Source organism: Lynx rufus, unplaced genomic scaffold (genome assembly GCF_022079265.1).
Source record: "Lynx rufus isolate CCGP_SWC_20201006 ecotype Redwood Valley unplaced genomic scaffold, mLynRuf1.p SCAF_4, whole genome shotgun sequence".
Taxonomy (NCBI): Eukaryota; Metazoa; Chordata; class Mammalia; order Carnivora; family Felidae; genus Lynx; species Lynx rufus.
In genome coordinates, this window is record NW_025814856.1 from 41135796 (window position 1) to 41149257 (window position 13462).

The 13462-nt window shown below is 36.7% G+C and overlaps 1 protein-coding gene across 1 annotated transcript in view; it reads right to left on the reverse strand.

Moving 5' to 3' along the window:
- Positions 1–5379: 5379 nt before the first annotated feature.
- The window catches only part of CNTN3 (contactin 3), a 252773-nt gene continuing 244690 nt past the window's right edge, over positions 5380–13462 (reverse strand). Inside the window, exons 20-22 of the mRNA XM_047096595.1 lie at positions 8065–8177; positions 7263–7431; positions 5380–5486 (exon numbers count right to left, since the gene is read on the reverse strand). Coding sequence (XP_046952551.1) covers positions 5380–5486; positions 7263–7431; positions 8065–8177 — 389 coding nt within the window. The remainder of the gene's footprint in view (positions 5487–7262; positions 7432–8064; positions 8178–13462) is intronic.

Below are 13462 nucleotides of genomic sequence, written 5' to 3' on the forward strand. Positions count from 1 at the left end.
GCTCAGGTCATGATCTCTGGGTTCTTGGGTTCGAGTCCCGTGTTGTGTTCTGTGCTGACAGCTCAGAGCCTGGAGCCTGATTCAGATTCTGTGTCTCCCTCTCTCTCTCTCTGCCTCTCCCCCACTCAAGCTCTGGTTCTCTCTCTCTCTCTCTCTCAAAAATAAACATTAAAAAATTAAAAAAAGGGGGGGGGGGCGCCTGGGTGGCTCAGTAGGTTAAGCATCCCACTACAGCTCAGGTCATGATCTCATGGTTCATGGGTTCGAGTCCTCATCGGGCTCTGTGCTGACAGCTCAGAGCCTGGAGCCTGCTTTGGATTCTGTGTCTCTCTCTCTCTCTCTCTCTGCCCCTCCCCTGCTTGCACTCTGTCTCTCAAAAATGAATAAAAAACCATTAAAAAGAAATTTTAAAAAATTGAAAAAAAAGAATAGGAATGAAAACCAGCAAACAACGGAAGCATCTTTTCTTAAATATTTAATTCTGTATCAGTGCATTTATTTTGTGAGCAAGTTCAAGAGGTAATTATCACCTACATATAAAGCAAGACATGCAAAATTAGGGCACAGTGTTCAAATAAAAACAAAAGCAGAAAAACCTAACCATTTAAATAAACCATATTCCAATCTGTTTATATAATTTCTTTCAGAAGAATGGTACAATTTACTAATTGCTAATTTTGTAATTGCTGCTGTGGGTTGATTTTACCTCCAATATTTACTGAAGTGTATCCAACTTATGATGAATAGCAGTACAGTTTTCATTTTTACAGAGGGTATAATACTTCAGAAAAAAATAAACCCAATTAATTTTAAATGAAAAAAAGATGGCATTGTAAGAACATGAAACGGCAGGGGGGATTTTAATTGGAAAAAAAAGCAACTTGTAGCTTCCTCATCATTTTGCATTTTTTATTTTATTGAATTATACTGTTACATTTTCATTGAAAATGGTAAAATTATTGAAAATCAACACAAACCATCTTCAAAGATTAAAGAAAATGTACGATGAAGATTAAACATAAAGCCTAGAAAATATTTTTAACACAAATGTTTTTTTTTTTTATAACTTTTACTTGAATGGGGCGCCTGGGTGACTCATTCAGTTAAATGGCCAACTCTTGGTTTTGGCACAGGTCATGATCTCACGGTTTGTGGGTTTGAGCCCCACATCGGGCTCTGCACTGACAGTGCAGAGCCTGATTGGAATTCTCTCTCCATCTCTCTCTGCCCCTACCCCACTTGTGCTCTCTCTCTGCAAAATAAAATAAACTTTTAAAAAAAAAGCATTTATAATTTTTACTCGAAGAATTCTGAAGCTGGGTCAGTTTTATCTTAGATAGCTTTCCACGTAAGAATTAGCGAATATTAAATTGACAATAACCAAAGGAAAGCTTCCCAGTTATTCCATTCCTCAATTCGAATTATGATCAATAACAGAGGCAGAACAAACTATACTGCAAGTTGGTACTATAAATGCTGACTAAAACTTCGGATGCATCAGATTTTGCCAGGGATCTAATGCCTTCGAGCTCAGCATTTGCAGCCAGCTTGCCTGGGTTAGAATCCTATTTTACTTGCCCTTGCTAGAATGGCATTGTATGATGTACTTAATCTTATTGATCCTTGGTTTCCTTATCTGTAAAATGGGCTTGACGTTAGTACCTAATAAGATTTCGAGGATGGTCAATTTAGTAGTGATAAAGTGACTGAGGGTCTGGCTCCAAGACGGGGAAGATCTATTACTTGACATTAGCAATGTTATATTCCTATTAAAAAAAATCTGATGCCAGACTCACTTTACCCCCTCTTCTAGGAACTTCTGGTGGCATGTACATACATTCTTCATGAGACCAAAGGAGAGCTCTAAATATATTAAAACAAAGCCACCTTCAAATCTTTACTTGTGTCTTCCAGTGTCACATATTTACATACTGATGAGAATAATAGTAAGAGCGTGGCTCTAAGCACTCATACACATCATTTTATTTATGAACTCCCATCCTTTCAAGTGGGTAATACCAGTAACCTCAATTCACAAAAGATGAAATTGGGCACAGAGGGTGTGGCAGTCACTGCAGATCTGACATTTCTAGGAGAGTAAGACTACCATAGCCCCAATCTGCAGATAGGGAAACTAAGGCTTAGAGAGCTCACTGACTGGGAGCAAGGGCACACGGCCAGTAATTGGTGAAGGTGTAATTCAGACTAAGGCAATAGGATTTAAAGTTGACCTTCTGATTCTGCCATGCCAAACAGCCCTGGCTTCAGCAAAGAGAACACAGGCACTGGTTTTAATGGCATAATCTGTTTCTCCATATTCCCTAGTTCTTTCCCTTCATAAGGGTACACCAGTGCAGCTGGTAAAACTGTAGTAAATTTAAAATCACACCTCCTAGGGCGTCTGGGTGGCTCAGTCGGTCAAGTGTCTGACTCTTGGTTTCAACCCAGGTCATGATCTCATGGTTTGTGGGTTTGGGCCCCAAGTTGGGCTCTGTGCTGATAGTGTGGAGCCTGCTTGGGTCTCTCCCTCCCTCTCTCTCTGCCCCTCCCCCCCACTCTCTCAAAAAATAAATAAGCTTAAAAAATAAAGTCATACCTCCCTACACACAGGTACATGCACACACACACCTGGCACAAGCCCTACACATACTCTCCCCACTTGATTGTCCTGCCTCTAAATATATCTTTGAGTTTTCATGTAAGAAAATAACTGAATTGTTTCTTTGGAATGAATTTTCCTCACATCAGCAATAATTTTCAAAATGCTTCGCTAATTACAAACCAATCTTTTCTAGTAATTTAAAAAAATATTTAGAATACATTACACCACAAGGATTATTGAGAAAGTCTCAAACACTGATGCCAGTGAGAGAGTCTATGAAGGACTTGATAAGTTGTTATTAATCTTAAGAAAATAGTTGTCAAAAATGTGGGTTATAGCCACCATCAACTAAATAAAGTCATTAGAAACTAGATACCATAATTAAGTAAATTTTCTGCTACTCCTTCCTTCCCTCTCTCTCCATATCTAACGTATCTTTCATGGAAACTCTCCTTTTTTTTAAGTGTATGTATTTTGAGACTGAGAGCGAGAGCGAGAGCAAGAGAGAGAGAGAGAGAGAGAATGGGTGGGAGAAAGAGAGGGACAGAGAGGGAAAGAGAGAGAGAGAGAGAGAGAGAGAGAGAGAGAATCCCAGGCAGGCTCTCAGCTGCCAGTGCAGAGCCCAACGTGGGGCTCAAACTCATGAACCTTGAGATCATGACCTTGAGCCGAAATCAAGAGTCAGAAGCTTAACTGACTGAGCCAACCAGGTGCCCCAGAAAGCACCTTGCCTTAAACTGTAGATTTTACTAAGTCAGTGGTGTCTAAAAATAATTTTTTAAAATGTCCTCTTAAAAGATGGAAAGACTAAATTTTGGCTGAAAAAATATCAGCATAACTATTATGGTGCCCTCCTATTTCCCCCCTTAAAATATTCTTTTTTGACCATACCACAATTAATCATGCAGGGGCCACTGATTGTTATAAATTTTATTTGAATAATAGAAAATAATACATACAGATAACCATAGGATACACACACAGAATTTAAAGATAAATCTTATACTTTTCAATATGAAACAAAGTACATATCTCATGGAGATATATTGCTACAAATGCCAAGAAACAATAATCATTTTGAAAATGGAAAGTGTAGGAACGTATTATAGGAATTACTAAATAATAAAAAGGTACAACTCCATTACATGTAGCGTAAAATTCAGGTATTGGAGAAAGCGTTTCCCCACTTTTTGACTGGAAATAACAATGGTCATATGAAATCTACTAAGTCATTCAGATTTTTTCTAGATATATACAGTATATACAGACCTTGCAAAGAAAGTTATAAATATTTTTCTCCTTTGTGTATAATGACTTTAATCTTAAATGTAATCTTTAAACATAAAGCAACACTTCATGATGATACCAGAATTTTGCTAATTTTTATTCTTTTTTGATATCTGAACTGTTGTCAAATTCTGATATATCTGTAAAGAAGAACGAGTTCCTGCAAAATGTGACATTGTAGGAAAGAAGTAAAAAAAATGATTTTCCAATGTCTAACACTCAATCTGTCGATTTTCATATATTCTTTACATATTGCTATGAAGTCATGTCTTCACCAATCTTTTGAAAACCACATATTGAAAGACTGAGTCATACATATCAAAGTCAGCAGCACTGCCATGGTTCTATTACAAATTTAACTCAGGAACTTAAAAGCCTGCCAGACTCACTCTGATAGACGGTTGGATTTCATTAAAAAACCATCTCCACCATCCAAAAAAGAGAGGGCCTCTTAATGGAATCAGAAATTGGAAATGAAGAATTGTGTGAATTTTGTTTAATATTTGAGTTGAGATTCAGGTCACTCCTTATTTTCTCCACTGTGTTTTAATAAAACCTGAAAGCTTGTCCATAGATGTGAAGGAAACAATTACTATCTAATATTTTTTTTTAATATTTGAGAAATAATAAAATGTGAACATTTCAATTTTAAAATATCAGTGAACAAAAACAGAAAGCGTTACCCATAACGGAATGCAAACTTAAAGAAGCAGCTGGTTCTTCTTTTATATAGTTAGGTAAATTCCTATTAATATTTTGCACAGACCCAAAATATGAGGGGTAGCAAAAACACTTTCACATGTCCTTCTGTATCTCTTAACAAATAATTTATGGGGCACAGGCAGGTACACTGGGCATTATTTCCATATTTTATAGATGAAAAATTGAGAACTAGAGAGAGCAAGAATCTCACAACTTTGTTAGACGTAAACAAAACAGCACCGTTTCCACCTCTGGTGTAGCATTTTTCAACATTCTTGTGAGTCACATGCACCCTCTTCCAAGCAAGGTAATTTTTAAAATGTATTTTCACTCTTGAGTATTTCAAATGAGCATTTCAGAATAGTACTGATCAAGTCTTCCAACCAATGCTGTTATAACGGGGAAATAACATTTGGATTAAATGAGTTTTTCCACATTAAACAAACAAACAAACAAACAAACAACAAACGTGTGTGGGCATATGTGTGTGTATACACATGAGAGCATGTGAGTCTATCGAAAGGCAGTGCTCAAAATCATAGCTTACGAATATCTTTATCAAAAGTCTAATGTAATTAATATGTAAATTCCTTTGGTGTATCAAGTAAATATTAAGGCATTTCAGATTCCCCTAAAAGGATTTACTGTTTTTTTTTATTATATTCATATTTTACCTATAGAAAGTTAAAAATACAGAGTTGAAAAAAAAACATGCATAATCACTGCATTTCATGAAAGCACTTTTTTTGTAACCAATTAACTTTCTAGTAAACAATTAAAAAAAAAAGTTAGTACCGCCACAGGGCATTTACAATGAAGAACAATACTACAGGTACGTAACTGGACACAGCGTGGACATGAGAGATGGCTGAAGTAGAACCTCTTGCGTCCATATCTGTCAAAGATGATAAACAGCTCATTAATAAGGACTGTACCAAAATAAATCATCAGGGCAAAAGTAATGCCTCTGCTATCAAAATCAAATCATACCACGAACCCAACCTAAAACGCTGAGTTATGATTAATCCTCATTTTATTTGTCAGTGTTGCCTATATTAGTTGCCCAGAATATCTCTGAAAGCACCGACGTATTTAAGTTTTTTAAGTAAATGAATCTAGGCTGTGCTCATCTAGTATTATTTAACTTTAATTGAAATTGCAAAAACAACTTAATCACTTTGAAAACAATTATACTCTTTTGAGATAATTCAATGGTTTAATTAAAGAAAGCTTCATTGGATGAGAGTTTAGAAAAATCTGTTGGTTTCTACTTTATTCATTTCTAGATAAATTATTAGGCGTGATATAAAACATCATCTTTAAAAAAAGCAGTCAATAAATGCTCCATTTTCCCAGAGATGGCCTTGTCTACACTAGTCTATGCAAGCTCAGCAGACAGCATATGTCAGATGAAAAGGCTACTCTTGACTCAGCAGCCCTAAAATGTGAAAATAGTGGCTGTTTCTGCAAAAGCATAGAACTTACTCCTTTCAACAGTTACACTCTGGCCATATTATAATGTTAACTCTACATCTTGCAGTAATGTACGAATACGAGCATGTCTTTTTTTAAATTTTTTATTGTTTGTTTACTTATTTATTTATTTAGACACACACAGAGTGAGAGTGGGGGAGGGGCAGAGAGAGAGGGAGACCAAGAACCTGAAGCAGCCTATAGATTCTTATGCTGCAGAACTCAGTTCTGAGATAAACACTTTCTGCTTTCATGGGATAGTTTAATTATTTGCTTTAGTCTAAGTATGGCATTCTTTATGATTTCACATAAAGATAAAATTCTTCCAAGTTTCCATATCCCTCTTTCTCGTTATTTCCTAATGATGTCAGTCATTTTGTTTTCTAAGATTAAAGAGAGAGGTTTTAATCTTATTTCCAAGACTACAGGCTAGGCCACACCCAAGGGAAGGAAACAGGGTACAAGGTTTTTAATGTCACTAAGAACTACAGATTAGGATATGGAGACAAGATGGCTTCTACCATACTTAAATGGAGGTCCCCAAACTCCAGATTTGGAAATTGAAAGAACAAATAAAATTTCTTTTACCACTGTCACTGATAAAATATGTATGCAAGTCTGTTCCCCTTAACTCTAAAAGTGTAATTTCTATAGTAAAATAGGTTTACTTTGGATTTGGAAAAGAAAAGTTAGTGCGAACCTCCTTCGAAATCAGAAACTGAGACTTGTTTTTGAAGTGTCTGTTGGTTTGGTCAGCGGTTTATGACCTTAACAATGTTAGATTTCCCACTTTTCGAAAAATTAAGACTCATCTACAATTTCTAGGAGGCAAACTAAGATCTTAAAACTAGTTTGTGGTTTTAACATTGTCCTTGAGAAATGCTTAAGAAATTGTTTTTTTATAGGCAATCCAAAAGCAAATTTAGGCATTTCTCATAATGAGGAAAAGATTCAAATTAATAAAGTTCTGCTAAATATTTTTTGATGTCTTTTCTTTCTGTTATTAACTTTCTTCATGTTTTGTATCACTCCTGAGAAAGTTTTCTTGCCTTCATCTCTCCTATTCCAAAATCTTCTTAGCATTTAGATGGAGGAGATGGTGGGGGAAAACGGACAGAAGGGCACTGACTGACTCACTCTTGGAGGCTCGTAACACTGGTGTTATCAATAAAGTAAATGTTGACTTTGACCAACTTACTGGTTATTCTTGGGATCCTGATCTGTTCGCTACTGGTTCCATCTCCTCCATCTGTTGTGGCCTTGACTTCAATAATGTAGTCCTCTTTAATGGGCAACAAAAGTTCTGCTGAAGTCTTATTTGTGTTCAGCACTTGTACACTGTTTTGACTGCTAGTCCTATAGAAAACCTGAAACGCATGAACAAATAACTCATTTCTTACATTGCCTACTCTTCCATTTTTCACAGAACTGATTACCCGGATGTTACTTCATTTACATTGTCTTTCTATACTCACCAGAATATAAATTAAATTCATAGCTCTTTCCATGGGTCTTAGACTGGGGGTTAGCACATACTAAAATCATCAAGTCCTCAAAATCCAGGAGGTAAGGATGACGGAAGTGAACTTCTTCTGTGGAAGAGTTCATCTGGGTTGGGCATTTGTACGGTTGGAGAGATGGGGCAAGCCCCTACTCTATTGATCTTGAAAACCAGACCAACAAATTAGAGCCAACACTTAAAGTTGCTTTTTAAGTAGTATATTGGGGTTCGTCAGAAGTAACAAATTAATTAACATTATGAACAATTTATATTTTATCCCACATCCCTGAATACCCAGAATTACTTCCCTTTTATTTATATTTAAGAAATCAGATATTTGGGGGGGGGGGAAGATACCCTTTTCATAAGAAGTTGGTATCTCTATGTCAAAATTAGATTACAGCAACCATATTATCATAGTTAGAAAAACCATTCGAGCCTAGCTTCCCTTGGAAAGTTCTGCCAGGAATAGGAAAAGAAAGCATTGCAAATATCTTACTTTATATCCCGTTACTTCTGATTCATTCTCCATTGCTTTAACTTGTTCCCAATTAAGTAACACTTTCGTGTCTGTAGCATTCCAAACAACATTTCCCGGTGGCTGACTGGGAGCTTGAAATGTAAAATGAGAAATTAAAACAGATTTGACCATGAGTGATATTTTATATAGAACATATAAATGACACTTACAGGAGGCTTACAGAAGTACAGCAAAGTCTCTTTGGTAATATGTAGCATATAGGTGGAATCAGAAAAAAATAAGAGTAGCTAAATATCCTTTTATTTTATTTATTTATTTATTTTTTGTTTTGTTTTTAATGTTTATTTTTGAGAGAGAGAGAGAGAGAGGGAGAATGAGCAGGCAAGGGGGAGAGAGAGAGGGAGACGAAGAACCCAAAACAGGCTCCAGGCCCCGAGCTGTCAGCACAGAGCCTGATGCAAGGCTCGAACCCATGAACCGTGAGTTCATGACCTGAGCTGAAGTCGGATGCTTAACCGAATGAGCCACTCAGGCGTTCCTATTTTATTTTCTTATTTTTTTTTAAATGTTTATTTATCTTGAGAGAGAGGCAGAGAGAGTGTGTGTGTGTGTGTGCAGCAGGGGAGGGCCAGAGAGAGTGAAGAGAGAGAATCTCAAGCAGTTTCCACCCTTTCAACACAGAGCCTGACGCAGGACTTGAACCCATGAAACATGAGATCATGACCTGAGCCAAGATGAAGAGTCAGACGCTTAACAGGCTGAGTCACCCAGGCACACCACTAAATGTCTTTTTAAAAACACTCTTCAATTAAATTGTGAGATAATTCATTTCATGACATTCATCATATCTTTTAGGATATATGTCCCTTGTTGCTGTGGGTCCTTTTCTGGAAACATGTTGATGGTGGAGATAAAGAAATTCCTTAACCCACCACGAGAGGGATGCTGCTTGATGCACCAAGAAAGGCAGGCAGTGTGACCATTTTGACATATAGACAGAGGTGAAGAGAAATTGCCAACTGAGTAAAGACACACAAAATGAAGTATGGATGATTTTTAAGCCAGCTTTGTGTGATGACACAGGCAAAATAGGAGGCAATCAAGGATAAGGGCTACTTATATTTATTTCCATGAAGTTAATACCTATTCACGTGAAAAAATGTAGCAGGGAGAATACACGTCACTCTTCGTTTTTCAAGTTTTAAACCAATTTTTGAGAAAAATAAGGCAAGACCCGAAAACATTAATGAGAATTCCCTTAGATAATGAGTGAAATTCCCTGAGGTTTAACACCTTGGATTCATAGCTTACTTCCCTCTCATGAACTCCAGTTAGTAAACTATGCCGGGCAAAGGGGTTCAACTGCAACACAGACAGAACATTAAAATTCAGTTTCTCATCAAGCACAAAACAAACACAATTTTATCCATGTGGCAACAGGATCACAGTTGCCCAAAGCAGTGCTGAAATACGCCGTACTTGTGGATTTAGCCACACAATGTGATCTGGCTAACTGAATCTGTAATGGGAAAATTATATAAAATATTGGCTATGCAGAGAAATTTCTAAACATCATTGACTCACGCCATGAGGGAAAGACGGCTGAACCCACAGATGGGAAGAGTTCTCCAGATACATTTACGTGACTAATGACACCAAACAAGATTGTATTCCCTGCAGATTCTTTTGCTTATTGTCCGCTCTTGAACACTATTCTACACTGCCTTTTCAATTTGCGATCTGGCATTAGTGACGGCTTCAGGTCAGTTCAGAGAGTTCAAGCTGTATTGCTTTGGTAACAAAAAATATATATAATGGCAGTTGCTTATGGTTGAAATACTAATGACCATGTTCTGTTGTCTCAATTCAAATGATATGAATGCACAATTGTTAGGACCTTTTCTCAAAGTCTGATTTCCTGTGTCCTGACGGTCCTATAAAAGGACAGGTTCATTTGATGCAACTCAGATAACACAGGCAGCATAGTGGTTCTACCAAAAGATGTGTGCCCGGAGATTACAGGAAACTTGAGTAATTTGGATTGAATCATCTATTCCAATACTAGTCTCATAAAAGAAATGACTGCAAGTATAACACTGAGAAATATCTTGTATCAGTGCAAAAATAGATGAGTTGAATGAGTTCAGCCTGAATTGAATACTTCTTAAATACACAGAAAGAAAAAAGAAACAGGAACAGGGGAAAGAAGACAAAATTAAGGTTTGTTCTGGGTCTGATTACCCTTATTCTGAATCACATCAGTTTTTCCTGAGCATCAGATAATCATGTACACTTGCATAACTTTTGCTATTTTTAAAAAGAGGGCTTGACTTAAAAAAAAATCTAATTTAGCCTCATCCCAAACACTAATACTCACACAATAATTGGCTTAATATCCTTGTTACATTCTTATGGTACCCTCTAAAGTAAATGAAGCATTTTTAAATGTAAAAAAAAATATTTGTGAACCACCCTGAAGTCATCTCTCTTATCACCACTGATAAGAACGACATCATGTGGAGGGGCCCCAGGGTGGCTCATGGGAAAAGAGTTTCAGTTTTGCAAGATGAAAGACTTCTAGAATCCGTTACACAACCACCAATCTTAATGCTACCGAACTATACATTTAAAAATGGGTAAAGGGTCTGTCTAGCTCAGTCCCTTAGGCGTCTGACTGTTGACCTCAGCTCAGGTTTTGATCTTGGGGTTGTGACTTCAAGCCCTGCATTGGACTCCATGCAGGGCGTGAAGCCTACTTTTAAAAAAATGGGCAAGATGGAAATTTCATGTTATGTGTATTTTTACCACAATTAAAAATCAAAAGCAACAACTTGTTAAGAAGTATTATGTGGATTCAAACCAGCTCTGATTAATTCCAAAGTCTATGCCTCCCATATTACATTGTGCTGACTACCTGAGACCGTATTTAGCTCCTGAATGACTAATCACAGGTTTGTAAATGATGTAAAAGTGAATATGAAACAAGAATGTCACAAAATATGCTCAGTGCCCACTTTCACAGGAAAACGTATCATGCTTTTCCTGATTTCTCAGACAAAAGTGGGGCCTCTTTTCATTTCCCTGATCCACTTTCTTCATGATCCTCATCAAAGGTACATTGTACACTTTTTTTACTATTAATCTGTAAGATCTTTGCAAGCAGAGACATTGTCTGGTAAGGTCTCTGACACAGACAAGTCGAAATGGTAGATTGTACTCACTGGCCCAATGCCTTGACAAGGGTAGATATCAAATTCGATATTGTATATGACTGATGTTTTCATGTAAAAAGCAAAAACTCAAGGATTAAGGAAACACTTTTACAGTGTTATCAGAAAATAAGTTTGAAACCATTCCCTTTGCATTCCTAAGGGATGATTCATTCAATGAACATTCTGAATGGAGTAAAGATTCAGAGTAAGTATTAGTGAAATAATTCACTGTGACACCAGCAAGACAACATTTGGCTGGTCGCACTTTTCAAATGCAGCATATCAGAATTCAAAATGAATTTTCCAGCTACGTGGTTGAAAGTTCTCCAAGCCATCCTAATAAATGCTATATGTCTATAAAGACAAAACTAGGACAGGAAACATCCATCAATCATCAGCCTTGAGACTTGAAATTGAATACGCCCAGTTGTACCGAGGCTAAGGTGATAAGGAACAGAACCCAAAGAAGAAGAAAACAAGAAAAACATCAACAACACTGGTGTATTAATTGAATACTTAAATGATTTATTCAAGAGACATCTATGTGTCAAGGGTTAAGAAAAAAAAAAGGAAGAAGGAGGTGACAACATCTGGAATAGATTTTGAAAGGCAAATATGATTTTTGCATGTAGAGGTGAGAGACGGAAAGGTATCCAGCAGAGGAATAAACACCTGCCAAGACACAAAGGCAGGAAATAGTAAGGTTCAGTGGGGAGCTCAGTTGTAACTGGTTACAAGGTAGTGGGGAAGGGCAGGGACAGACCAGATGCAGTTGAAGACGCAAGCAGGAGCCAGATGCTAACGGGTCTAAGAGACCAAAAGAACTAGGAAAGGAGTTTTTCCATAGGCAATTAGGAAGACATTGATTGAATAAAAGTAGGGAAGTGATACTATCAATTTTGTAGTTTCACAGATCAATGTGGGAATAGAGGGGAAGAAGGAGAATCTTGGCAGGCATTCTGTTGGGAGAATATGGTAGCACTTAGTGTAAGAGAGAATTAAAGGTCTGTTCACACGAAGATGATTGTAGTGGAGTTGGAGGGATGGAACAAATGATGTTTGTGGAGACTCAACAAGTCATGATGGCTGACATCATATGGGTGCTGGCAATAAAAACAAACCTAATTCTGGCTGACAACACAGACCTTGGGGAACAACATCTATATCTGGAATTCCCTTCGGCCACAAATTTAATAACTTTATTGTGTGTTAGGGATCCTTCTGAGTACAGTAGACAAAGAGATTAATATGTTCTCTGACTTCTACCCACAGGGTCTATCAGTGGTTCCCAAGGATCAATATTTCTACCATTAGAGATGATTTTAGATGGATGACATTTTTAATTGGAAATATTTAGATATTTTCACGTAAGCCAAAAAAAAAAAAAAAAGAACTAACATCCATTTCTTGATTCACAGATATGATTCTCTGGATGAGGCCAACATTGATACATCTGTAATAATCTACTTTACACACAACACACAGATCATTAAAACTAGGTTCTAAACAATGATAAAGAACAAAGGTTATTATGAAAACACAAATCACTCCGATGTTTTCAGCTGTACACAGATGTGTGGTAAGCATCCCAAAATACACAGTCACAATTCAAACTAACTCTGACCTAAGGGAATACTTACTACAAATAATTCGTCTTAAACTAAGTGATCAAGAAAAGAATATCACTCTACCAATAACAATAACAGATAGTCTGATTAGCTCATTGCAAAACTTATCTTCAGGTATGCATTTTTTTTAAATAAGTTTACTTTTCTTTGCAATTCATTGTGCTCTTTAACTTTAAAACTTTTTCTATTCAAATAACTGTTTTCATTTTATGAAGAAAGTCTTATAGCTACTATCTTGTAATCAAGAGAAATAGTGATTTTCTGTTTATGGTAATGCTATAGTTGCTTTTAAGATAAATATATTTAACTATCAAATTAAATCTATTAGGAAAATAATCATACGGTTTGTTTGCACACATGGGTAAAATCATGCAAATATCATTGAGTGACTAGAGATGGCAAAATGCTGGGAAAATTCTGCACAGGTTGATTTGCTTATTCCATGATCCAGACTTCCCTTCTGCATCTTCATTGCTACTCATAGCTTCCATCCTTACAACATTTAGTTCCCTTGTATGGAGCCTTCAATGCTCTTCTTTTCTATCTTCCTAGGGTCAAACCTCAAGTATGAACGCT